At 35.3% G+C, this 27,099-nt stretch overlaps 2 protein-coding genes across 2 annotated transcripts in view; one reads left to right on the plus strand and one right to left on the minus strand.

The window, feature by feature from the left end:
* Positions 1-27,099, plus strand: part of LOC137032414 (B-cell receptor CD22-like) — a 299,667-nt gene that overhangs the window by 67,643 nt on the left and 204,925 nt on the right. The window lies entirely within an intron of this gene.
* LOC137031522 (complement C3-like) overlaps positions 1-27,099 on the minus strand; it is a 185,117-nt gene that overhangs the window by 8,764 nt on the left and 149,254 nt on the right. Inside the window, exons 31-40 of the mRNA XM_067402529.1 lie at positions 25,508-25,567; positions 25,340-25,430; positions 16,735-16,780; positions 14,169-14,259; positions 13,961-14,050; positions 10,943-11,048; positions 3,214-3,303; positions 2,912-2,992; positions 2,076-2,159; positions 1,777-1,912 (exon numbers count right to left, since the gene is read on the minus strand). Of these exons, the coding sequence (XP_067258630.1) occupies positions 1,777-1,912; positions 2,076-2,159; positions 2,912-2,992; positions 3,214-3,303; positions 10,943-11,048; positions 13,961-14,050; positions 14,169-14,259; positions 16,735-16,780; positions 25,340-25,430; positions 25,508-25,567 (875 nt within the window). The remainder of the gene's footprint in view (positions 1-1,776; positions 1,913-2,075; positions 2,160-2,911; positions 2,993-3,213; positions 3,304-10,942; positions 11,049-13,960; positions 14,051-14,168; positions 14,260-16,734; positions 16,781-25,339; positions 25,431-25,507; positions 25,568-27,099) is intronic.

The raw sequence follows: 27,099 nt of genomic DNA on the forward strand, positions 1-27,099 counted from the left end.
AACACAAATTTGTGTAAATGTGCAATATTAACACATTACAGGTGTTCTTACACAGGTTGTGTTCATTTTAAAACTACACATAATATGTGTAAAACAATTGAATTCTTCCAACACATTTTTATGTAATATTGACACAAAATGTGTAAACTAGAGTGTTACACATAATATGTGTTATTTTTTTACACATTTCTTTTTAGAGTGTGATTCTGCTTATCATAACGGTAAATCCAGGTGACTTGAACTAAATACTGAGGAGGACTTTTACTTTCTGAACCTGGACTTTACACCTCTGATATTTTATACTTTTTGGAGTAAAAAAGGTACAAAAATGTCCCTTTAAAGGTACTGCTCCAGCGACAAGCTGTTGTACCCCTAAAGGTACAATTTTAAACCCTTTTTTTCTGTGTGGATGAGACGACCACCTTCCGACAAAACATGCTTTAAAGTTACCTCCATTCAAACTTCCCGGCAAGGAAGAAACCAACGAACTCCAGCTCACAAACGCACTGAATCTACGTACTGCATCAATCTTTATCTCAGAACCAAAAATCCAGGCAAGTATTGTTCTTATCGATCTTTAGACGTGTTAAGTTTATATGCCCCTATTAAGGTGATGTGATACGTTCCTGGCTCTCAAGGTTAACTGTTTCTAAGTTTTGCCATTCTTTATCTTCCCTCTCTTTCTTTCTTTAATTCTGTTATCCTGTATAGCTGTATTCTTTGCTTAGATTTAGTTGTATGTATTCAGTTGCATTTAAGTATCTACATATATATATATATATATATATATATTTCTATATTTCTGTTTATGGATGATTTATATTCATAATTGATTATAAAGCATTATGATTCATTATATATATATATATATATATTTAACCATTTGAGCTATTTGCTAAAGAGGTAACCCACACAGCAAAAGGACTCCGTGGTGGATCGGCCGCAGAGGTATCACGCAGAGGTGTAAAGTCCAGGGCTCAGAAAATAAAAATCAGAACAACTTTTAAGAAATCCATCAGATTATATTGATAAAGCTGATCTTCACAATGCTGCTCTTTGTTTGTCTGGCTGTTATAACTCAGTTACAGCAATAAATTCTAATATTAAAAAGTCAAGGGTCAAGAGCTCAACTAAAGCAAACCCTGACCTCTGTGATGGTGGCTTAAAAATTGTGATTTTCTCCTTTGGTGATTCTGCTTGTTATTATCAGGTGTCTTCAATAATGCTCAATCATCACTCAATTAATCACTTAATTATCTCATTAACTTTAACACTGCTTCAGTGGGTGGAATAAAAAAATATGGCAGGACTTTTACTCTCTGACCCCTGGACTTTACACCTCTGCCGCGAACGGACACGTTACAGCATCCACTTGCACGCAGTGACGGATCTGTAACGAAGGCGGATCCGTGATCAAAACCTTACCTCCGCGGCGGGTCCGTTTGGGACCCGCAAATTGATACAACCGTTACGGTAAAGGCGCGTGCGCGTCTGCGGATCCGACACGGGTCCGCTCAGGATCCGCTGATTGACAGTAGAATTTAAGGCGCCGCCCGGATGCGGACCTGATTCTCTGGGCGGCGCCAAAACAAATGTGATAGTCACGCGGGCTTGGGGACTTGAATGCGTTCGTAGGAGTCCCCTGCTGTATGGGTAAAATGCATTTTGACAAAAAACAAAAGTCACATCATTGAACCATGTACAACATTCTTAAGACTTTAAATATATAAATCTCAAGCAAATTCTGTTATTTACAGGCACACAGTGGACACTTACCTTCCTCCTAGCTTTGGCAGGTCAGTGAATTTGCCCATGATGAGGTACGACTTGCCTTCTACCAATCCCAAATGATCTCTGCAACTGGGACGAGCCAAAAATGATCTGACTGCCCCCTCAACATTCTCATCAGTGCCTACAGGACAGAACAGTGTTTAGGAAACACTTTCACTACAATGCAATGTATCCTCATGTTGAACATGTATTTGATTGGACAAACATCATTTAACTGGAATCAGACACATTTCAAATGCATTTTATGATCAGTGGAGAAACATGGAGAGAATATTGAACCGTACTTTCTTTCAGCACCTGGTCCACCTTCAAGTGATAGACGTCAGTGTCCAGTGCCAGATCCATCCCCATCACTGTGACTTTATAAACTGTCAATGATACGTGTTATATTGTTATTGGCATAATAACTGATTAGAATGAATTTTAATGGCAGAAGTCAAACAATTGTATTGCATTTACACAAGGGATAAAGAAATAGTTCACTTAAATAGGGAAACTATCATCATTTACACCCCCATGTTGTTCCAGACTTCTGACTTTTTTCTTCACAACAAAAACTAAGATATTTCCAATAAAAAATGACATTTAAAAGAAAAGTACTCATTGTGATCAGACCACTCACTGACTGATTCGTCTCCAATGGTTCTTGAGCTCAAAAGGAGGGAATATTTACAGTCATTTAAAAGTGAAATTTGGGTCTGTTTCTCTCACAAAGCTTTCATTTGGATTCAGGAGACTTGGGATACATGCAGAAGTTAAATTATCTATTTTTGGTATGTCTGCCATTTTTGGAGATTAACAGACATGATCACTATGAAAAGTGAACACGTCAAATCTGTATTGGTGAACTGTTTTGTGAGCAACAGTGTGCCGAATTTAGATTTTTTTTCTGAATTATAATTTTTGTTTGTGCACCTGATTTTTGTTAGTTTTTGGATGTGCAAGCTTCATGCAATTATTCACTATGACATTTTTTTTTTTTTTTACTTTTGAGTTCCACTGAAGAACAACAGGTTCATGATAGTTTAGAACAACAGTGGGTTTGTAAATAATGAATCTTGATTTCTGAAAGTATGACAATCATGACAATGAATTAACACACAGAACTGAATGTGTTTACCATAATCCATGCCACCTTCACATGCTTTTTCTATATGTTTAATTTTGTCGACTTTGTTTTTCTTCTGGTAAGTGCAGTTTTCTGTGTTCAGAGAAGATAATATTTATACACACAAATATACACATGTAATCACACACAAACATGTGCAAAAACGGCTTGTTTCCTCATTCACACACAAGAATAAAAAAAAAAAAAAACATAACTAAATGTTTAAAATTTCAAGGAGACTGAAGGGAACCAAATAAAATTTCACAACAGTACAGGATATGGTCATTTTAAAATATTTATTTGTGTGATAATACCTTCTGCACACTGGCACACATCTCCCTTACACAGTCTGTGTAGAGCACCATCTGATCTTTCAGGGTGGAAGAACTTTGTACAGCGAGCATCTGAAACACACACACACACTGTTAGACCATGCTGTAGAAAAATGGCCAAATTCTGACAGTAACAAACCATTTTCCATTAAAACAGTAATATACTGTAGAAAACAATGCATTCTGGGTAATATTTGTCATTTTCGAGAAAGTAGCCTACAGGAACATACTGTGAGTTAACATCGCTCAAAGTCGACACTCAGAGGCTGTGTTCTAAATCACACCCTATACCCTCATTCACTATTCCCTACATTAAAGGAGCGAAGGCTTGTGGTACCATCACAGAGAGGCACGAAATCACTCTCCAGGACATTCTCATTCACTGTCCCTTGCTGGTGGAATGATCTTCCTGCCTTCATCCAGAATGCTGAATCCCTGGCAACATTCAAAAGACAGCTGAAAACTCATCTCTTTCGTGACCACCTAACCTCATCTTAAAAAAAAAAAAAAAAATCTTATACCTATCCTTTCACTTCCTCTCTACACTCTAAGAAAAAAAAAGTACAAAATTGTACCTTTAGGGGTACAAAGGTACAAATTTGTACCCTTGTGATTTGTACCTTAAGAGACCAGTTTTGTACCTTTGGTGACAATTTTGTACCTTTATTTAACAGTAACAAAAATTGACCCTTCAAAAAGGGTAAAAATTGCCTTTGACAGCGTACAATCGTTGACTATAAGACAGAATTTATTAAATCCTTTTCATTTTCACATTTTACAACATTTCATTTTAAACACATTTTTAAACATTCCATATGACTCCATCTTGTCGGGTGTTAAAAAGTAACACTGAAGCAGTGTTAAAGTTAATGAGATAATTGATTGATGATTGAGTGATGATTGACAATTAGTGGAGACACCTGATGATAATAAGCAGAATCACTGAAGAAACAACAAGAGAAAAAGAGAGAGACACAACAACTACAACTGACTTCCAGCCATTAAACATTATTACACTTATTATTAACCAGTTTGATTTGATTTCTGTCATACATCAACAAAAGTTCTTACTGAGAATTAACAGATGTTTAGATGTTAATGTTTTAATGAAAGTTTAGTTTGAAGTCACCATGATGGTGAAAAGCATTTCCTTTAGTTGGGCTCTTGACTCTATTAACATTAATTTATCTCTGGCTGCTCCAACTTTGTGTTTGTAGAGCACATTTGTTATGGCCAGAGAAACTATGATCTGAGCTTTGTTTCCCAAAAGTGCTGTGAGCCGAAGTTGATCAATTTAGGTTTACGATGCTTTGGGAATCACAGTCATAATGGTTGTTTTCTCATTGTGAAATGGCCAGATTCATTGGTGACATCCAGTATTAACTGGTGATATAGAGATTATATTATTTCTTTATAGTAAATCACTGTTACTGCTTGAGATCCAGCAGAGCTTTTATAATCTGAAGGTTTTTTGAAACACACACAGACATCAAGAATCAGCACATGACCCTCAACAATGGTGACAATCAAACAAAGTGCTTCATGTTGCAGTGCATGATGGGAGCCACCAATCAAAACTCATCCATGAATAAATTATGCAGCTGAATTGTCCTGTAATTTTCGTAGATTGTTCATGTTTGCTTTATTTTTCTGTTGTTTTGTTGTGACAGTAGCTTGTTTTGTGATGTTCAGAGTTGATCTGTTTGTCAGTATTTTGTATTTATTTATCGTCACCGTTCTTGAGAATCAGATGCTGATTCTTGATGTCTGTGTGTGTTTAAACACTGACGCTTCAGTGCATAATGTATTCTTTAAAAAAAAAAAAAGAAAAGTCATGCCATTGTTGGATTTCAAGCTGTAAAATCACACGACTACAATCATTAATACTAAAGCTACACATCAAGCACACAGTCAGAGATTTAGACTCTAAATGACATCAGGCCATCACATGATGATTATATCATCAAATTATATTGTGACCAGATCCTATTTTCTCTGACTATAACAAATGTACTTTACAAACACAAAGTTGGATCAGCCAAAGAAAAATTAAATTAAAAGGTAAAGAGTCAAGAGCCCAACTAAAGCAAACGCTGACCTTTTTTCATGGTGACTTGAAATGAAACATTCATAATATATTAATTAACACCTTTTTTCTCTCTTTCCTTCAGTGATTCTGCTTATTAACATCAGGTGTCTCCACTAATTGTCAATCATCACTCAATCATCAATCAATTATCTCATTAACTTTAACACTGCTTCAGTGTTACTTTTTAACATCCGGCAAGATGGACTCATATGGAATGTTTAAAAATGTGTTTAAAATGAAATGTTGTAAAATGTGAAAATGAAAAGGATTTAATAAATTCTGATTTTAATTCAGCGTGTGTGTGTGTGTAAAACATATATATCTCATTATAGTCAACGATTGTACGCTGTCAAAGCCCTTTTTGAAGGGTCAATTTTTGTACTGTTAAATAAAGGTACAAAACTGGTCTCTTAAGGTACAAATCACAAGGGTACAAATTTGTTTTAAGTTACTGGAACTCTCTTGTAAGTGTACAATACTAGACAGGCACTTGTTAGTTATGCATACTATTCCTATTTCACCTTACTTGGTTTTTTCAAGGCAATCGGTCTGCATGCTTTTTTTTAAGTAAGGTTTACTTATTGGATTTTACAGTGTACATGGCCCTTATTAAAACAATTATTAATACATAACTTTTACAGACACAAAACATACGTTTTTTTGTATGTTTGGATAAAGGGTGATAGATACAACATGGACGTATTGGCAACATTTAAACGTAAGAATATTACGCTTTTAGCTACCGCCGAAATACTTAAAAGATTTACTAATCTTTTACATCATAAAGATATCTGTATAATTTCCCTTTTACCGTTTTATAGATAAATGTTTTATCCCTAAACTCAAACATAACCATTTTATAGAGAATATAAAATGAACGTAATGGATTTTAATATTTAGAAAAATGACAATTTTAGTAACACTATAGCATTAAAAGAATGCTTTGAGCCACTAAATCCACTCAAACCTCTAAACCTACCCATAACCATTTCTTAAAAATATGTAGAATAGTATAAAAACATAACAGACAGAAAAGTGTAACTTAATCACAATAATTTCTTTATTAAGAAAATTTCAAAAGCGATACCAATAGCTGTCCGAATGACGATGTGTTGCAGTCGCAGTCCTCTCTGGTGATATACAATCGTTTTATATCAGGTACAGAGCAGAATTTAAGTTATTAATCCACAAATGGTATTCTGCTTCACTTCACGGCATGTCGCAATCTGTGACGAAGCAGGCGAGAGCCAATGAGCGTTGATATCACTGCCGTAAAACATGTCATGTCAAGCTTTTTGAGGCGGCAATTTTTGAATTCATAACGATCGCTGGAGTTGTTTACACTGAGGACGGAGATGAAGATCGGCGGATGAAGAATTCAATTTGGATCTGTTCTTCGCAGTCGTATGGATTATAAAGATGTGGATTAAAGCGGATTAAATTGACGTCTTTTGTGAATTTATGTTGCATTTTGGTGTATTGTCTAGTCCTGTGTCTGAGAAAACGCCTTTTGTTTCCCACGGCGAACAAAATAAATATTACATGTTAGTTATATGATTACAGAAATGTTATTCATTTTAAGGTTTTAAAGTGTTGTTTTGTTTAACATAATTCTTTGAAACAAGTTTGCAGTGAAAGTCACGAATAGCAAACTGTTTTTACATGTAATAATTTTTAGTGCTGTCAGTATTGTACGTTTCAGTGTATGAAAACGTAATTAAATATGTGAACCACACTTTGCGTAAAAATACATTCTCGTGCGATCACGCTGCAGAATAATTCAAAACAAATAGTGTAAATAAGAACCTATAAATGGATCAAATTATCTTTACTGTATTAGTGGCAGTTTAGCCTTAATTATTGGCTTATTCTCCTCAATAAAGTTGAATATCACTCAATAAGTGCCATAATTAATGAGGATTTAGCTTTCACTTTAGAATAGGGGGTCAAATTGCCTTTATTACGCTATTTTAGCAATTTGTAACTGCAAAACCATCAGTAATTAAGCATAATTACTAGTTTATTGTTCAGTTAACTTAATAGAATGGCACAGAAATATAATTACATCACTACACAAAAATAATATATGGTTTATTAAGTTGTAGTTAATGACTAAAAGGCATTTACTGTACATTCAGTTAATCATTAATTACTAGGTTATTTTTGGTTAGTTATAGCATGTGTATTTTCAAATATTTAATAAATTGTAAATAATGGCTAATATGCCCTACTATATGTTAAACTAATCATTAATTACTATTGTGTCCATTCTTAACTAATGCATAATTGTGAACAAGTTAATCATTAATTACTAGTTTATTTATGCTTAACTAATGCGTAATTCTGACCCTTACAATGTAAAGTTAATCATTAATTACTAGTGTGTTCATTCTTAACTGATGCTTAATTGTGAACAAGTTAATCATTAAAGCAGAACTAAGCAAGATTCGCGAAGCTCCCCCTACAGTTTCCTTCAGTGAATGACACTGTCATAAATACTCCAAGCGCAGCTCTGGACTACAACGCTCACCAGCACAGTAGTTTTGCAAATACAGTACAAGAAAGAGGAGGTGGGTAATTTGCAAATACAGTACACTCGATGGAGGTGGGTAATTTTCGAAATTGTCTTATAAAGACATAATATATACATTGTTTTTGAATTACCGTAAAGCATTTTGTCACTCTCGCGTGAACGTGAACATGAGGCGAGATTGTGTCGGGTCGATGCAGCTCAAGTTGCAAGTGCTGTATTCTGGTGTAGACGTGCCAGAGGGGGCTAGTGCACGCCTTAAACACACCACTACAAGTCAATTAACCATCGTAAGGACTTAGAAAACTATTTATGAAGGTAAAAAAAGTTACTTAGTTCTGCTTTAATTAAAGGTGCCCTTGACTCAAAAATTGAATTTACCCTGGCATAGTTAAATAACAAGAGTTCAGTACATGGAAAAGACATACAGTGAGTCTCAAACTCCATTGTTTCCTCCTTCTTATGTAAATCTAATTTGTTTAAACGACCTCCAAAGAACAGGTGAATCTCAACATAACACCGACTGTTACGTAACAGTCGGGGGCTCCGCCCCCAATATTTGCATATGCCATTGCCAGCTCATATTCAAGCCATTAGAAAGGGCAGAACGTCTGGATGTGCACAGCAGAATTATCAGACTAGGTAAGCAAGCAAGAACAATAGCAAAAAAGGGCAGAGCAATAATAACTGACATGATCCATGATAACATGATATTTTTAGTGATATTTGTAAATTGTCTATCTAAATGTTTCATTAGCATGTTGCTAATGTACTGTTAAATGTGGTTAAAGTTACCATCGGTTATTACTGTATTCACGGAGACAAGAGCCGTCGCTATTTTCATTATTAAACACTTGCAGTCTGTATAATTCATAAACACAACTTCCTTCTTTATAAATCTCTCCAACAGTGTAGCATTAGCCGTTAGCCACGGAGGACAGCCTCAAATTCACTCAGAATAAAACGTTAACATCCAAAATAAATAATTTACTCACATAATTCAAAGCATGCATACAGTATGCATGACGAACATCTTGTAAAGATCCATTTGAGGGTTATATTAGCTGTGTGAACTTTGTAAATGTGCTGTAATATAGACGAGAGCCTGTGTGGCAGGAAGCACGCGATTGGCAGGGGGGCGGGGTCAAGTGTAAATCAGTGCATTGTTAATGGTGCCCCAAAATAGGCAGTTAAAAAAATTAATTAAAAAAAAAACTACGGGGTATTTTGAGCTGAAACTTCACAGACACATTCAGGAAACACTTTAAACTTTTATTACATCTTTTAAACATGTTCTAGGGAACATTTAATGCTTAATTAATGCATTATTCTGGACCCTTAAAATAAAGTGTTACCCTCAACAATGGTGACATCCAAAAGTTTAATGTTGCAATGCATGCTGGTTGCCAGCATAGTACAAAACTCCCAGCATGCACTGCATCATGAATAAATTATGCAGCTAAATTATGCAGCATTTTTTATATATATGTGTGTGTCTAAATAATGCTGCAGCTGTTTTTTTTTGTGCATGATGTTTAAAAATAAACTCTTTTTAGCTGATTGTTGTTGGAACTCTTGCTGTCGTTTCACAGTGGTGATAATGTAACAGTATGAATTCAGTGAATCAAGAGACTACGTGATGATTATGTCTTCACCAACACATAACTCTCAGCACTCAACAATGTTTTTCTCTATATTTGTTTCTGCCATAAATATACGAATAGTTTAAGCAGCCAGAGAAAAAAAAAAAAATGATATATTAAAAGCTCATGGGTAAAGAGCTCATCTAAAGCAAACGCTGATGTCCTCGATGGAAACATCAAACCAAACATTTTCACCAAAATATCAACATCTGAACTTCTGTTAATTCTCAATGAGTTTTCTTTTGTAGAAATAAAGTTAATCTGGTCAGTAATAAGTGTAATAATGTGTAATGGCTGGAAGACAGTTGTAGTTTCTGCTCGTATTTTTTCCGTTCTTGTTCCTCTTTTCAGTGGGTCTGCTTGTTAACAGCAGGTGTTTATCATTAATGCTCAATCATCACATAAATATTAACTTAATTATCTCGCTGCAACACAGCCTCAATGTTACTTTTACTCTGTAGTGTGGACATTAGAGGATGTTCCTGTGGGGTTGAAAGGGTTAAAGGTGTAAGATAAAAAGACACACCCACAAAATGTATTTTAACAGTTACAAACTGTAAGTTAAAAACTGTTATATACTGGCAACACTGTTGTAGTTTACTGTAAAACTGAGTTTTGTGGGTCACCATTGTGCTGAAGAGTAAAGCCTGTGCTTAAGTTCAGGAGAAGATCAAGAGTCACTGGTGATATGTTGCATGTTGTTTTATTTAACAGATGGTGACTGTGTAGTTGCTGGTGCAGTAAAAATCTTTTTGTTTAAAATGTTTGTATTGAACTCTAAAGAAATAAGTTCATAGTAATGATATGCTCATATTATTAAAATATAATAAAAATTCATTTGTAAATTTAAATGACACTCTGACAATTTGAGGCAGTTGGTTTCTGCAAATGAAATGAGGTAACATGAGTTTTAATTTAGTTCATGGTATCTTTACAGTAACATACTGTAGATTACAGTAAATAACTGGACAATCAACAGTAAATTACTGGCAACAGTAATTTACTGTTGCCAGTAATTAAATTATATTACTGTTTTCCATTAAAACAGTAATATACTGTAGAAAACATTCTGGGTAATATTTGTCATTTTCGAGAAAATAGCCTACAGGAATATACTGAGTTAAAAGTGTAAAAATGTTTTCTGTGATGGGTAGGTTTAGGGGTAGGGGTAGTGTACGGGGAGAGAATGTACAGTTCGCACAGCATAAAAACCATTATGCTTATGGAATGTCCTCACTAAGATAAGCAAAACAAACCTGTGTGTGTGTGTGTGTGTGTGTGTGTGTGTGTGTGTGTGTGTGTGTGTGTGTGTGTGTGTGTGTGTGTGTGTGTGTGTGTGTGTGTGTGTGTGTGTGTGTGTGGTGTGTGTGTGTGTGTGTGTGTGTGTGTGTGTGTGTGTGTGTGGTGTGTGTGTGTGTGTGTGTGTGTCTACGTGTGATGATGGCTCACCTGGTGAGTAATATTCATATATTGTGACTGCAGCAGGTTGAAGCAGACTCACATTAAACTTCTTATTCATTGTGAAGGCAATTTTTTCTTCCTCTTCATGAGAAACCTAATGAGAAAAAAAAAAAAAAAAAAAAAAAAAAATCAAAGTAAATTTATACGATATCAAATATATTTTACACTGGAAATCGCCAGTGTTAAATTAACACCCAAAGTGTACATATGAGTTCATCTTGCTGGGTGTTAAAAAGTAACACTGAAGCAGTGTTAAAGTTAATGAGATAATTGATTGATGATTGAGTGATGATTGACAATTAGTGGAGACACCTGATGTTAATAAGCAGAATCATTGAAGAAACAACAAGAGAAAAAGAGAGAGACACAACAACTACAACTGACTTCCAGCCATTAAACATTATTACACTTATTATTAACCAGTTTGATTTGATTTCTGTCATACATCAACAAAAGTTCTTATTGAGAATTAACAGATGTTTAGATGTTAATGTTGGAATGAAAGTTTAGTTTGAAGTCACCATGATGGTGAAAAGCATTTCCTTTAGTTGGGCTCTTGACTCTATTTATTAACATTAATTTATCTCTGGCTGCTCCAACTTTGTGTTTGTAGAGCACATTTGTTATGGTCAGAGAAACCATGATCTGAGCTGTGTTTCCCAAAAGTGCTGTGAGCCAAAGTTGATCAAATTAGGTTTACAATGCTTTGGGAATCACAGTCATATAAAAAAAAAAAAAAGCTACACATCAAGCACACAGTCAGAGATTTAGACTCTAAATGACATCAGGCCATCACATGATGATTATATCATCATCAAATTATATTGTGACCAGATCATATTTTCTCTGACCACAACAAATGTACTTTACAAACACAAAGTTGGAGCAGCCAACTTAAAAGATAATAATAAAAGGTAAAGAGTCAAGAGCCCAACTAAAGCAAACGCTGACCTCTTTCATGGTGACTTGAAATTAAACATTCATAAAACAAACATTAACGAACCCCTTTTTTTTCTTTTTCCTTCAATGATTCTGCTTATTAACATCAGGTGTCTCCACTAATTGTCAATCATCACTCAATCATCAATCATTTATCTCATTAACTTTAACACTGCTTCAGTGTTACTTTTTAACACCCAGCAAGATGAACTCATATGTACACTTTGGGTGTTAATTTAACCCCTTAACTGTCACAGTCCCACTGGTCGGGCGCCTCCCAACCAGCACACCCTTGTTTAGCACATGGTTTAGCCCAGATGAAATGAACACTACTCAGTGTGCACACTACAGGCTGTTAAATGTAACACTGAATTGGTCTTTAAGTTAATGAGATAATTAGGTGATAATGAGCAGAATCACTGAAGGACAGAGGAACAACAAGAACTACAACTTCAGCCACAGCCTTCGATGAAATCAACTGAAGATAAAAGACATTAAATCTCTGAAGATCTGATCAAACAACTCCACAAACAGCATTACCAGCATTACTAACCAGATTGACTTTTTTTTTCTGACATACAAATCTCTGTTACTGCTTGAGATCCAGCAGAGCTTTTATAATCTGAAGGTTTTTTTTGAAACTCACACAGACATCAAGAATCAGCACATGACCCTCAACAATGGTGACAATCAAACAAAGTGCTTCATGTTGCAGTGCATGATGGGAGCCACCAATCAAAACTCATCCATGGCTCCCATCATGCATTGCTGCATGAATAAATTATGCAGCTGAATTGTCCTGTAATTTTTGTAGATTGTTCATGTTTGCTTTTATTTTTCTGTTGTTTTGTTGTGACAGTAGCTTGTTTTGTGATGTTCAGAGTTGATCTGTTTGTCAGTATTTTGTATTTATTTATTGTCACCATTCTTGAGAATCAGATGCTGATTCTTGATGTCTGTGTGTGTTTAAACATTGAAGCTTCAGTGCATAATGTATTCTTTAAAAAAAAAAGTTAATATTGCTGTTGGATCTCAAGCTGTAAACTACAATCATTAATACTAAAGCTACACATCAAGCACACAGTCAGAGATTTAGACTCTAAACTACATCAGGCCATCACATGATGACAACATCAAATTATATTGTGACCATAACAAATGTGCTTTATAAACACAAAGCTGGAGCACCCAGAGAATAATTAACAATAAAAGGTAAAGAGTCAAGAGCCCAACTAAAGCAAACGCTGACCTCTTTCATGGTGACTTGAAATGAAACATTCATAAATCATTAATTAACACCTTTTTTCTCTCTTTCCTTCAGTGATTCTGCTTATTATCATCAGGTGTCTCCACTAATTGTCAATCATCACTCAATCATCAATCAATTATCTCATTAACTTTAACACTTCTTCAGTGTTACTTTTTAACACCCGGCAAGATGGACTCATATGTACACTTTGGGTGTTAATTTAACACTGGGGATTTTACTGTGTGTATGTCAGAAATAAAGTCAATCTGGTTAGTAATAAGTGAAGCTGGTAATGCTGTTTGTGGAGATGTTTGATCAGATCTTCAGAGATTTAATGTCTTTTATCTTCAGCTGATTTCATCGAAGGCTGTGGCTGAAGTTGTAGTTCTTGTTGTTTCTCTGTCCTTCAGTGATTCTGCTCATTATCATCTAATTATCTCATTAACTCCAAGACCAATTCAGTGTTACATTTAACAGCCTGTAGTGTTCATTTCATCTGGGCTAAACCATGTGCTAAACAAGGGTGTGCTGGTTGGTAAATTCAAATATTTAAGTATTTTGAGAGAGTAGAGAGGGAGAACGATTTGAGAATGCCATCTGAAGGGAGTTAGTAGAGCTATCAAGATCTTTTGGTGCACTTTGGTTGTTTTGACTCTCTGATTGGTGGATTTTTCTATGGAGTAAATTAATGGAGTTTTTACTTCCGGAACTCGATGGTTGCACTCTATATACTGTGATAAGCAAAACACATGGTTTCCTGATCAAAAGAAAACAAATCTCTTTTTGACATCATCAAGCAACTCAGTCTGTTGAAATACCTTATCTAAGTAGAGGATGAGGGATCCTCGCTCTGACAGCACTTTGTCCATCTCAGATTTCTGAATATATCTCTCCTTCCCTGAAGACAACTGGGGATAAGAGAAAAAAATCTTAATAAATGTTTTATGGTTTTTCTGCAGATGTGTGTTAGATTCCTCTTCTATCCACTAATGTAGACATTGCTGCATCAGTTCATCATCAAAATACCTTTTTAAGATCATTTTCATCAACATCAAATCCTGTCGGTATGCCAATGTCCAGAATAGTCATAGTGGCATCGGTTTCATTGCTTTTGTAGCTGTAAAGATGGAGATAAGGACCAGATTTTATTAACAGGTTTTGTACGTCTACTCAGGCTGTATTTATGGCTGCTTTCAACAGAACCCAAATGTCCTACATCATCAGAAATGCAGTGAAACTGAAGTCATTATCTAGTCATGTTGGTAACCTGCTGTCACTAGTAGGCTACTCACATTCATGAAACAAACACAATACATTTCCTGGCGTTGTGTTCATATGGGAACCACCAGCAGTGTGTTAAAAATAACAACAAAGCATTGTTAGAGTCAATTAGATACTTAAGTTGTTAATTAAGTGATGATTGCTTGATTATTGAAGACACCTGATGATAATGAGCAGAATTACTGAAGGGAAGAAAAACACAAGAACTACAACTGACTTCAGCCACAACCTTAGATGAATTCAAATGAAAAGACATTAAATATCTCTTATTATAAACTAGACTGACTTTATTTCTGTCATTTGTCTACTGTTCTTTTTGAGAATTAACAGGTTTAGATGTTGATATTTATGGAAAATGTTTGATTGATGTTTCATTTAGTTGAGCAGTTTGACTCTTGCTTTTTATGTTAAGTTTGTGGTCTTTGTAACAGTGTTCATAAAAACACATAATTTGTTACAAAGCAGACCATAAACAAAAGCATTCAGGTGATATGGTGTATACCATCAAAAAGAAAACTGATAGTCTTGTTCCTTCACTGACCAAAACCTGCTGTTCATCGTTAAGTTATTTTTACCAACAGAACCTTCAGGCCACAGATCAGACAATTTGAATTTTTAAGCATCGTGTGAAAAAAAAGTTTAGACACACCCACAGACATCAAGAATCAGCATACGTTTCTCATCAATGATGACATGTTTCATGCCACAATGCATGCTGGGAGTCATTAGTTTTATTCTATATTGGCTCCCAGCATGCATTGCAGCATGAAACATGCCACCATTATTGAGATTCATATGCTGATTCTTGATATCTTGATATCTCAAATAAAAATATCAATACTAAGGTGTTTTTTTTTTTGTTTTGTTTTTTTTTACCAGTGATTTTGTTAGTTAACAATAAATTTAATGCATACTGCCATAGTCTGAAACTTCCAGCATGCATTGCAGCATGAAGCATGTCCCCATTGATGAGAAACATGCTGAATCTTGGGTGTCTAATTCAGTTTTTCCACATTGCATTTAAAAATTAAAATTCCAAATGTCTGATCTGAGTTACTGTTGGTGAAAATAACTTAATGAATAATCACTCAGTCAGTCAATGATGGGACTACACAATCAGTTTTCTATAATGGTGTAAACCATATAGCTCTTTTTTATGGTTTCCTTTGTAACAAATTATGTGTTTCTGTAAACACTGTTACAAAAAACACAAACTCACATTTAAAAAAAAGTGTCAAACTGCCCAACTAAAGAAAACACTGATCACCACAATGGTGATCAAATATTTTCAATAAAACATCATCTAAATCTGTTAATTCTCAAAAAGAAATATAGATGAATGACAGAAATAAAGTCAGTCCAGTCTGTAATAAGAGAGATTTAATGTATTTTCAGTTTATTTAAAGGGGCTATATGTAAGATTTTAACTTTAAGAAAGCATAAAAATACCCCAATATGTTTGCAGATATTTAGGAAACATGTTAAGTTCACCTACTTGTTTCTCAGAAAAACAAGGCTACAGCCAGATATTCTACTTTGAAATGTGTGTTCCGTGTCAGAATGTCTGTCTTTGTTTTGATCTGTGCAAAACCATGTGCTGCCAGTTTATCCAAGAGTGTTTAGACATCACAGGTTGCCAGATGGCGGAAAACACTGCGTATTGCAGCCATGGAAACCAGCAAACAAACTCGGGTCAGAGAATCGCAGATTCTACCCGACCTAAAAAGCCTCTACATCCATCTAAATATCTCTATGAACGACAGTATATTAAAACACAGATACATCAACTTACAGTGTGTAAGTCTCCTCAGCTTTCATCGTCAATTGCGCTCCCTCTTGTCATGTGTCCTCAAGCTGGCAACCCGTGTCTTTGAAGAAGGGGGCGGGGCAAACAATATTTTGAATTTGGACTGCAGTTCCTATTTCAACCACTGGGTGTCATTCCTACATATGGCCCCTTTAATCTAAGGCTGTTGCTGGAAGTCAGTTGTAGTTTTTGTGTTTCCTTCAGTGAATCTGCTCATTATCATAATCGAACAATCATCACTCAGTTAATTATTTAAGTATCCAATTAACTCTAGCACTGCTTCAGTGTTTCTTTAACACCCTGCTGGTGGTTCACATGTAAACACTGAGTGGTGTTAATTTAATACCAAGGTACTTACTGTAAACATACAGCAAATATGGGAAAGTGGGGCGGGATCGAACTCAAGTAAACAAAACAAGTGTGAAAACAGCCTAAATGAGCACATGCTGATTAATTACAAAAAAATTAAAATATACATAAAAATAAATTAGTATATTCACATACAAGAAATCCATAGTGAAGGTGTAACTTGCAATGGCTCCTGGTTTTGCTAAAGGGAAACAAAAGCATTTGGTGGTTTTAGTGCAGGTCAGGTCTTCCCCTTCTAAAGGGAATATAAAAATAAAATTATAGTAATTAAAATTAAAAAGTAATAGGGCTTTAGACACTTTTACAAGTTAACCCTGTGCCATTCTAAACCCTGAGTAAACAGAGTCCTGGGTTGTCTTGTTTGATGTTTCACACTGCTCATAATTTACCTGGGGTTAACAATAAATCCTGGGTATTCCACACTGTTTCACGCTGCTCAAATTTGGCTCTGCAATGTGCAGTTAACACTGCAAAAGCAGAGAGGTTTCATAACCTGTGTCTAATGTCATTGTAGTTCTAGTTACAAACGACAAGTGTCAAACGAGCCTCTGCCTGGGGTTAAAAACACGTTTTAGAGTGACGATAACCCAGGGTTAAATGCAGTGTGAAAAGCCTTAATGTATAGAACAGGGGTGTCCAAACTACGGCCCACGGGTCAAATAAGTTAAGGACAGAGGTGTAAAGTCCAGGGCTCAGAAAGTAAAAGTTATGCCATATTTCTTATTCCACCCACTGAAGCAGTGTTAAAGTTAATTAGATAAATAAGTGATTAATTGAGTGATGATTGACCATTACTGAAGACACCTGATGATAACAAGCAGAATCACCAAAGGAGAAAATCACAATTTTAAGCCACCATCGTGGAGATGAGTGTTTGCTTTAGTTGGGCTCTTGACCCTTGACTTTTTAATATTAGATTTTCTTTGGGGTGTTGTAACTGAGTCATAACAACCAGACAAACAAATAGTAAAGATAAAAAGGTGGTGTTGGTTATGTTTTTACATAGTCGTTATTTGTCCTGAATCACTGAACTCATTTAGAGCTCAATCTCTGAGTTAAATTTACTTTCTCAACTCTGAACATGTACTTAAAAATCACATAAAAACAGAAACAAAAGTTAAAATAAAAATAGTGAGAATAAAGGAAATTACTAAGACAATTAAGCTAATAATTATTTTATGCAGCAGTGCATGATGGGAGCCATGGATGAATTTTGATTGATTGGTCCCAGAATGCACTGCAACATGCTTTTTGATGGCCACAACTGTTGAGATTCACAGGCTGATTCTTGATGTCTGTGTTTCTTTTTTTCAGATCAACTTTTGATAAATTCTTTGGATTTTATTGAAGAAGCTGATCTTGTGCTGTAGAATCACAGTTCTGCTGTAATCAATAATGTAAATCTAACTCAGAGATTGGGCTCTAAATGAGTTCAGTGATTCAGATCAAACAATGATTATGTATAAACATAACCAACACCTGATCATCTTTTCTCTTTGTAACTTAGTTAACAGCCTTAACAAAATCTAATAATAAAAAGTCAAGGGTCAAGAGCTCAACTAAAGCAAACAGTCATTTCCATGATGGTGGCTTAAAAATTGTGATTTTCTCCTTTGGTGATTCTGCTTGTTATCATCAGGTGTCTTCAATAATGCTCAATCATCACTAAATTAATCACTTAATTATCTCATTAACTCTGACACTGCTGGAATAAAACACTGGGTGGAATAAAAAATATGGCAGGACTTTTACTTTCTGACCCCTGGACTTTCCACCGGCTTTTTTCTGGCGTGTCGGAACTCGTCGGTCCGTCGGGACAATCTGATTCATTCTGATTGGCTGTTCTGATACTGCCACCTGCTGGTTCGGAAAGGCATTTCATCTTACGCAGGTGCAGAATGAACGTGCTACTTGGCCGTCGGCTGTCGAGTGTCGGTTTGGTGTGTCAGAGCAACTTTGGACACAGATGCTGCTGACATGAGCCAAACCCCGCAGTCTGCTTTCCTGCCTTTATATGTACGCCCCCAACTTTTGCATATCAGCCCATGTTCTAAGCATTAGACAAGCAAGTATTAACGTCTGGAGCTGCACAGCAGAATCATCAGAAGTTCTGCAGGTATTGTGAAGCATGCAGGCAATGACAATAGATTAATAAATGGCAGATGCATTGACAATAACTGTTCATGGTACATTATATCATGATATATTTAGTGATATTTGTAAATTGTCTTTCTAAATGTTTCGTTAGCATGTTGCTAATGTACTGTTAAATGTGGTTAAAGTTACCATCGTTTCTTACTGTATTCACGGAGATCAGAGCCATGTCGTTATTTTCATTTTTAACCCGAAAACGCTTGTAGTGTGTATAAATTCAGAAACACATCTGCATTCTTTATAAATCTCTCCATCAGTGTAGCTTTAGCCACACATAGCATTATCAAACTCAAACTTCATAAACTTGCAGTTTTGTGTATTCGTATTTACATTAAATATGTTAATAGATTAAATACCATAAAGCCATTCTAGAAACAATATTTTTACTTTTTACCATGTAGTGAGGTGCCATCCCAGATAGCAACTTTGTGTCGGCCCACATCTGGCGCATGCGGAATGATGGTCTGGCCCACATGTGGCAGGAATGATGGCACTTGGGCGGACTGCTCCTGTTTGCCAGATCTGGACCACAAGCAGGCCATAGAAATGCCAAATGTCAGCCAAGAGCAAAGAACTGGACCTTATCTGATCCACAAAATATTTATATATTATTTATAGCGTCATCTCAACATTAACAATCCTGTTATCAAGCAGAATCACTGAAGGAAAGAAGGAAACAGAAAAAAAGAGATGAGCAGAAACACAAGAACTACAACTGACTTCAGTCACAGCCTTAGATGAAATCAACTAAAGATAAAAGACATGAAATCTCTGAAGATCTCATTAAACAACTCCACAAACAGCATTACCAGCTTCACTTATTACTAACCTGACTGACTTTATTTCTGTCACACGTCTACAGAAGTTCCTGCTGAGAATTAACAGAAGTTTAACTCTCATGTTTGTTTCATTTCAGGTTACCATGATGGTGATTGATGTTTCCATTAGTTGGCCTCTTAACTTTTAACATATATATTTGTTTTCTCTGACTGCTGTGGTAGTGTTTCTGTCAAACACATTAGCAGTAGCAAAGACAACTGAAGCATGATCATGTGATCATTGTTAACTATTGATGATTTTGTAATCATCATATAGCCTGTGAACAACACTGTGTCCAACAATTAGCTATCAAATAGCCTGCTTCACTGAAGTCATAATAATTGAATATAAATGTTACTGCAAAAAGAGATCCAGATGTTTTGCAGAAAACAGTTAGAAGATGAAAATAAATAAAAACACAAGAAGGAAAACTATGTTGACAAACACAGATATCAGTAATCAGCATATGAATCTCAATGATGGTGACAATAAACAAAATATTTAGACAATCAGATCAGCTGCATAATGCTCTGATGCATTCTGGGAGTTTTGTACTATAGTACCCAGCATGCATTGCGGCTACATGATGCTTTTGATTGTCAACATAGTTGAAATTCATGTGCTGATTCTTGATGTCTTAGTGTGTCATCTCAAAGTACCTTTTAAAAAAAATAATTTCTGCAATACAGCTCAAGCTCATGTCACAGAAAAACAAGGTTTGTAATGTTAGTGTATTAATGGCGCAAAACATTTTTTTTCATCTAAACAACATCATTGATTAGTAAAATCATCAACGGCTAACAGCCAACACCTGAACTCATTTCAATTTTTATTGCTGCTGCTAATGTGTTTGGTAAACACACCATCACAGCAGTCAGAAAAGACAGTTATATATGTGTAAAGTTAAGAGGTCAACTAATGGAAATATCAATCACCATCATGGTAACCTCAAATGTAACAAACGAGTTAAACCTGTTAATTCTCAATAAGAGCTTCTGTAGACGTGTGACAGAAATAAAGTCATTCTGGTTAGTAATAAGTGAAGCTGGTAATGCTGTTTGTGGAGTTGTTGAATCAGATCTTCAGAGATTTAATGTCTTTTATCTTTAGTTGATTTCATCTAAGGCTGTGACTGAAGTCAGTTGTAGTTCTTGTGTTTCTGCTCATCTCTTTTTTTCTGTTTCCTTCTTTCCTTCAATGATTCTGCTTGATAACAGGATTATTAATTTTGAAATGACTCTATAAATAATATATAAATATTTTGTGGATCAGATAAGGTCCAGTTCTTTGCTCTTGGCTGACATTTGGCATTTTTGTGGCCTGCTTGTGGTCTAGATCTGGCAAACAGGAGCGGTCCGCCCAAGTGCCATCATTCCTGCCACATGTGGCCCAGATCATCATTCCGCGTGTGCCAGATGTGGGCCGGATTTGGGCCGACACAGTGTTGCTCTCTGGGATGTGTGGTTTTACCTGCGGTGATCTACTTTAGAGTACTTTTTAGTTTAAATAAGAATAGAGTTCTTACTTTAATATTTAAATTTCACCCTTTGAAAACGAGATTGTTAAAAGTTTTACAGATTTTGTTTGTGTATTAAATTTACATCTGTATCTCAAGTTACTCTACTCTCAGCTCAAGCTTTTGTCAAATCTGTCATGTTTTCGAAAAAAAAAAATGTAATGTTTATATATATATATATATATATATATATATATATATATATATATATATATATATATTTAAAATAGAAAAGGAACCAGCCCCTAGATGTGTCCACAACATCGAATCTGGCCCCATTTTAAAAAAGTTTGAACACCCCTGTTACACTGTAAAATCCAATAAGTAAACCTTACTTAAAAAAATCATGCAGACTGATTGCCTTGAAAAAACCAAGTAAGGTGAAATAGGAATAGTATGTAGAACTAACAAGTGCCTGTCTAGTATTGTACACTTACAAGAGAGTTCCAGTAACTTAAAACAAATTTGTACCCTTGTGATTTGAACCTTAAGAGACCAGTTTTGTACCTTTGGTGACAATTTTGTACCTTTATTTAACAGTACAAAAATTGACCCTTCAAAAAGGGTACAAAATTGCCTTTGACAGCGTACAATCGTTGACTATAATGACACACACACGCTGAATTAAAATCAGAATTTATTAAATCCTTTTCATTTTCTCATTTTACAACATTTCATTTTAAACACATTTTTAAACATTCCATATGAGTCCATCTTGCCGGGTGTTAAAAAGTAACACTGAAGCAGTGTTAAAGTTAATGAGATAATTGATTGATGATTGAGTGATTATTGACAATTAGTGGAGACACCTGATGATAATAAGCAGAATCACTGAAGGAAAGAGAGAAAAAAGGTGTTAATTAATGTTTTATGGAATGTTTCATTTCAAGTCACCATGAAAGAGGTCAGCGTTTGCTTTAGTTGGGCTCTTGACTCTTTACCTTTTATTATTAATTATTCTCTGGCTGCTCCAACTTTGTGTTCGTAAAGCACATTTATTTGATGATGATATAATCATCATGTGATGGCCTGATTTAGTTTCGAGTCTAAAAGTATGAATTTTTTTTTAAAGATGAATACATTATGCACTGAAGCTTCAGTGTTTAAACACACACAGACATCAAGAATCAGCATATGATTCTCAAGAACGGTGACGATAAATAAATACAAAATACTGACAAACAGATCAACTCTGAACATCACAAAACAAGCTACTGTCACAACAAAACAGCAGAAAAATAAAAGCAAACATGAACAATCTACGAAAATTACAGGACAATTCAGCTGCATAATTTATTCATGCAGCAATGCATGATGGGAGCCATGGATGAGTTTTGATTGGTGGCTCCCATCATGCACTGCAACATGAAGCACTTTGATTGTCACCATTGTTGAGGGTCATGTGCTGATTCTTGATGTCTGTGTGTGTTTCAAAAAAACTTCATATTATAAAAGCTCTGCTGGATCTCAAGCAGTAACAGTGATTTACTATAAAGAAATAATCTCTATATCACCAGTTAATACTGGATGTCACCAGTGAATCTGGCCATTTCACAATGAGAAAACACAACCATTATGACTGTGCTTCCCAAAGCATTGTAAACCTAAATTGACCAATTTTGGCTCACAGCACTTTTGGGAAACAAAGCTCAGATCATAGTTTCTCTGGCCATAACAAATGTGCTCTACAAACACAAAGTTGGAGCAGCCAGAGATAAATTAATGTTAATAAATAGAGTCAAGAGCCCAACTAAAGGAAATGCTTTTCACCATCATGGTGACTTCAAACTAAACTTTCATTAAAACATTAACATCTAAACATCTGTTAATTCTCAGTAAGAACTTTTGTTGATGTATGACAGAAATCAAATAAAACTGGTTAATAATAAGTGTAATAATGTTTAATGGCTGGAAGTCAGTTGTAGTTGTTGTGTCTCTCTCTTTTTCTCTTGTTGTTTCTTCAATGATTCTGCTTGTTATCATCAGGTGTCTCCACTAATTGTCAATCATCACTCAATCATCAATCAATTATCTCATTAACTTTAACACTGCTTCAGTGTTACTTTTTAACACCCGACAAGATGGAGTCATATGGAATGTTTAAAAATGTGTTAAAAATGAAATGTTGTAAAATGTGAAAATGAAAAGGATTTAATAAATTCTGATTTTAATTCAGCGTGTGTGTGTGTGTGTGTAAAATATATCTATCTCATTAGTCAACGATTGTACGCTGTCAAATCCAATTTTGTCCCCTTTTTGAAGGGTCAATTTTTGTACTGTTAAATAAAGGTACAAAATTGTCACCAAAGGTACAAAATTGGTCTCTTAAGGTACAAATCACAAGGGTACAAATTTGTACCTTTGTACCCCTAAAGGTATAATTATGTACTTTGTTTTCTGAGAGTGAAAAGCAATCCAGTTTACTTGTTAAAACCATACAAACCGATTGGCTTAAAAAAAACAAATATTACTCATTTGAGTAACGCTTACTTGGTTTTTTTAAGGCAATCGGTTTGCATGGTTTTAACAAGTAAACTGGATTGCCTTTGAAGTAAAGTAAACTCGGTAATTCCAAGTTGCAGAAAAGTTGCAGAAAACTAGGGCTGGGTTTCGATTCAAATTTCAAGAATCGATTCGATTCCGATTCTCAAGATCTTGAATCGATTATCATTATTCGATTCGATCCGATCCGATCTGATCCGATCTGATCTTCGAGATTTAGATAAGTGTTTTTGAAGAAAGCATTTTTTTCCAGCTGTTACCTGAATTACAGGACTGTAGTTATGCAACATATTGATACTATTATTATAGACATTCAACTGCAAATTAATGGAGTATTGATGGTTGTAAAGAACAATCCCCCTTTCAGAGTGTTGATACAACTGCTTTCACAAACTTGCGCTGGTGTAGACGACAGAGGACGCAGAGGTATATCAGCAGCAGTAGACCAATTATTTAGACGCGAACCTGATGTATTATTAAAAATGACATTAAGAATTGACATTAAGATGTAAATGCACCTTTATTTTTTATTTTAATGATCAACATTTAGAACACATTTGGTTACTGGCTAGAGTACGATCACACCGGTGTGATCATTAGAACGTTCAGTGCATCGCGTGATCAACAGCCAAATTCAAATGTGCGTGCGTGCTTTGGCTGGCGCTAAACCAGAGACGGACGTGCGCAGCGGTTTTCATATATTACATATATGCAGTGTTTTCAACCAAATAATGTTTATTGTAGATTTCAGACATTTAAATACACACGAATACTAACAAAACAATATATTTAGAGTTTGTAAAATACACAATGATGTCTATAGAAGCGGAAATAACAACCCTTTCCATTATAATTAGAAGACACGTTTTATTCATATCAGACACACATTGTGAAAGTAACTTTAAAGCTTACTCTGTTCTTCCCCAGTTCACCGACTCACTTTCATGTATTTCGGGAGAAGTGGATAAATTCACGGGTTGTAAATCCAACAGATCCGATTCTCTGTGCGGCGCAAATTAACATGGCGGCGCCCATTGCGCATATGGCTCAACTAACATGATCGTTATAAAGGTGTTTAAACAGCAAAACACATCCACTTGCACATATTTGGCAATCGGAATATTAGATATTTCATGCTATAGTCAACAAATTTGAGAATATTTTGAATAACAAAGGAAAAATTAAATGAAAGCAGATTATCATTCATACAGTGCTGCGGTGCAAAATGTCCTTCCACCTCGCGCGCATGTGTGAATTCAATGACGCGCAAATTAAAATTCACGGGGAAAATGTAGGCCTATTATTAAATCGATCCTCTGAGTTACGGATCGATCTTTAGAAATTAATATGAAAATCGATTCAGAATTGGTGAATCGATTTTTTCAACACAGCCCTACAGAAAACATCAGCTTAGCACAACCTGCATAAATGAGTTAGGAATACTCACAAAGTGTATTTTACTTGAAATGATTTAGTTGTTTAAAATAGTAATTCTGAGTAGTCTATACTAAGTAGGCTACATCTAATCTTAATCATCTCTGATTAAGTATACGATACAAATTTGTTTTAAGTTACTGGAACTCTCTTGTAAGTGTACAATACTAGACAGGCAATTGTTAGTTCTACATACTATTCCTATTTCACCTTACTTGGTTTATTCAAGGCAATCTGTCTGCATGCTTTTTTTAAGTAAGGTTTACTTATTCGATTTTACAGTGTACAGAAAGTGCTACAGGAAGGCAGTCTTACTTTCAGGGTCTTGTTCCATTTTAACAGTCAGATCAAATAATCTACAGTCAGTCTTCTTCTCAACAGGTCTGGCGTAGTACAGCGTCAAAACCTGAAAACAGCAGATCAGATGTTTATACGCTTGTTTTAATCTCGCTGTTGACCGTATAAACGCTCATGAACACTCACAGAGAGAGTGGCTGATCCAGTTCCTCTAGCCGTCACATTGAAGTCCTTGTTGATCTCCACCTGTTGAGTGAATATCATCAGAATAATCAAATCCATGATATAGTAGAGATACCTGAAAGGGAACCCCTGGTGTCAAGACTTGTATGGCTTAATATAACATAAATGATGTTTCTTACTGAAATATGGTACGGACGAAACATCAACAATATGATTTACATTGACTATGGCCTGCCCATACTTTGACTACAAACTTGGTCCTCAAAACATTACGTATTTTGCAATACATGTAATGTAACTATATGACATTACACTATTTCTATAAGTAATAAATAGCTAGTATGATAATATAACGGTAACTAACGTTACAGTATGCAAGTAATTATTCTATCGATATGTAATGCTAAATAAGGTTTGCTGGTACATTATTGTGCGTGACATTTTATCTGTATGTTATGCGGCTAGAGATTTGACACCGAGTCAATGGGCTCCGACGAGGAATTCACACCCACAGCGACTTCGAGGAGTCAACGGGCAGGGAGAAGAGGAAACCGTGGTATGCGCAGAGCATCAGGCAGGGGACGGGCAGTTCTTAAAAAATGAAACAAATCAAGCAGGGATACTTACTTGTCAAGCAGAAATGTGGCTAACTCTGCATCAGTTTTTAATCCTTTCAGGACACGTAGCTCCCTCCACCTCGGAAAAGCCGCTCCGATATTTACCCTCGTTTTATTTTGGGCTCTATCTAATTCTTTCTTTTCTGTCTTTTTCTGTTTACCCGTCTTTATTTTATGAGCAGGTGCCACTCGAGGAATTGGCAGTTTGGATTGTTTGTCCGGCACACCGGTAATCTTGAATTTGAACGCATGAGAGGAGTGTAATCAGCGCGCTCTTGGCTCTAATTGGTTGTTTCTTATCAGGAGCGGTGTATTTCTGCAAATGGCAATAGGACCACTGGGAGGAGCCAGAGGAGCTTGATTTTTTCACAGATTATCTATCTCATATTCTACTGTCAGGACATAATGACAGGTTTAACAAATATGTAAAAAATACATTTTTACAAAAGTTACCTACTGCAGCTTTAAGAGACCAGTTTTGTACCTTTGGTGACAATTTTGTATCTTTATTTAACAGTACAAAAATTGACCCTTCAAAAAGGGGACAAAATTGGCTTTGACAGCGTACAGTCGTTGACTATAATGAGATTTATATATTTTACACACACATCAGTGGCGTGCAGTGGTGTTGAAGTGCTGAAATGAGGAGGCACATTTTTTTTTTTTTTATGAATCAATGTAAATTCATGTGCATTACTCTTAAAGTTGACACATCTTCCTTGTTAAATGAACATTACTTTACAGTACATCAAAAAAGAAAAAAAGAAATAAAATACAATTCTATTTTGTAATTTTATATTAACAATCTAATGTTCTATTTATCAAAACCAAGTCAATCTCATCAAGCTTCAAGTGTTTTAAGCATTTCTACATTCATTCCAAAATAATAACTAAAGGCAATAATAATTTAAACAATATATTTTATTTGTTTATTGCGGTTTTTCTTTTTAATTGTCAACCTAGAATATTTTGGATCAT

The sequence above is a fragment of the Chanodichthys erythropterus genome, chromosome 12 (genome assembly GCF_024489055.1).
Source record: "Chanodichthys erythropterus isolate Z2021 chromosome 12, ASM2448905v1, whole genome shotgun sequence".
NCBI classification, from domain to species: Eukaryota; Metazoa; Chordata; class Actinopteri; order Cypriniformes; family Xenocyprididae; genus Chanodichthys; species Chanodichthys erythropterus.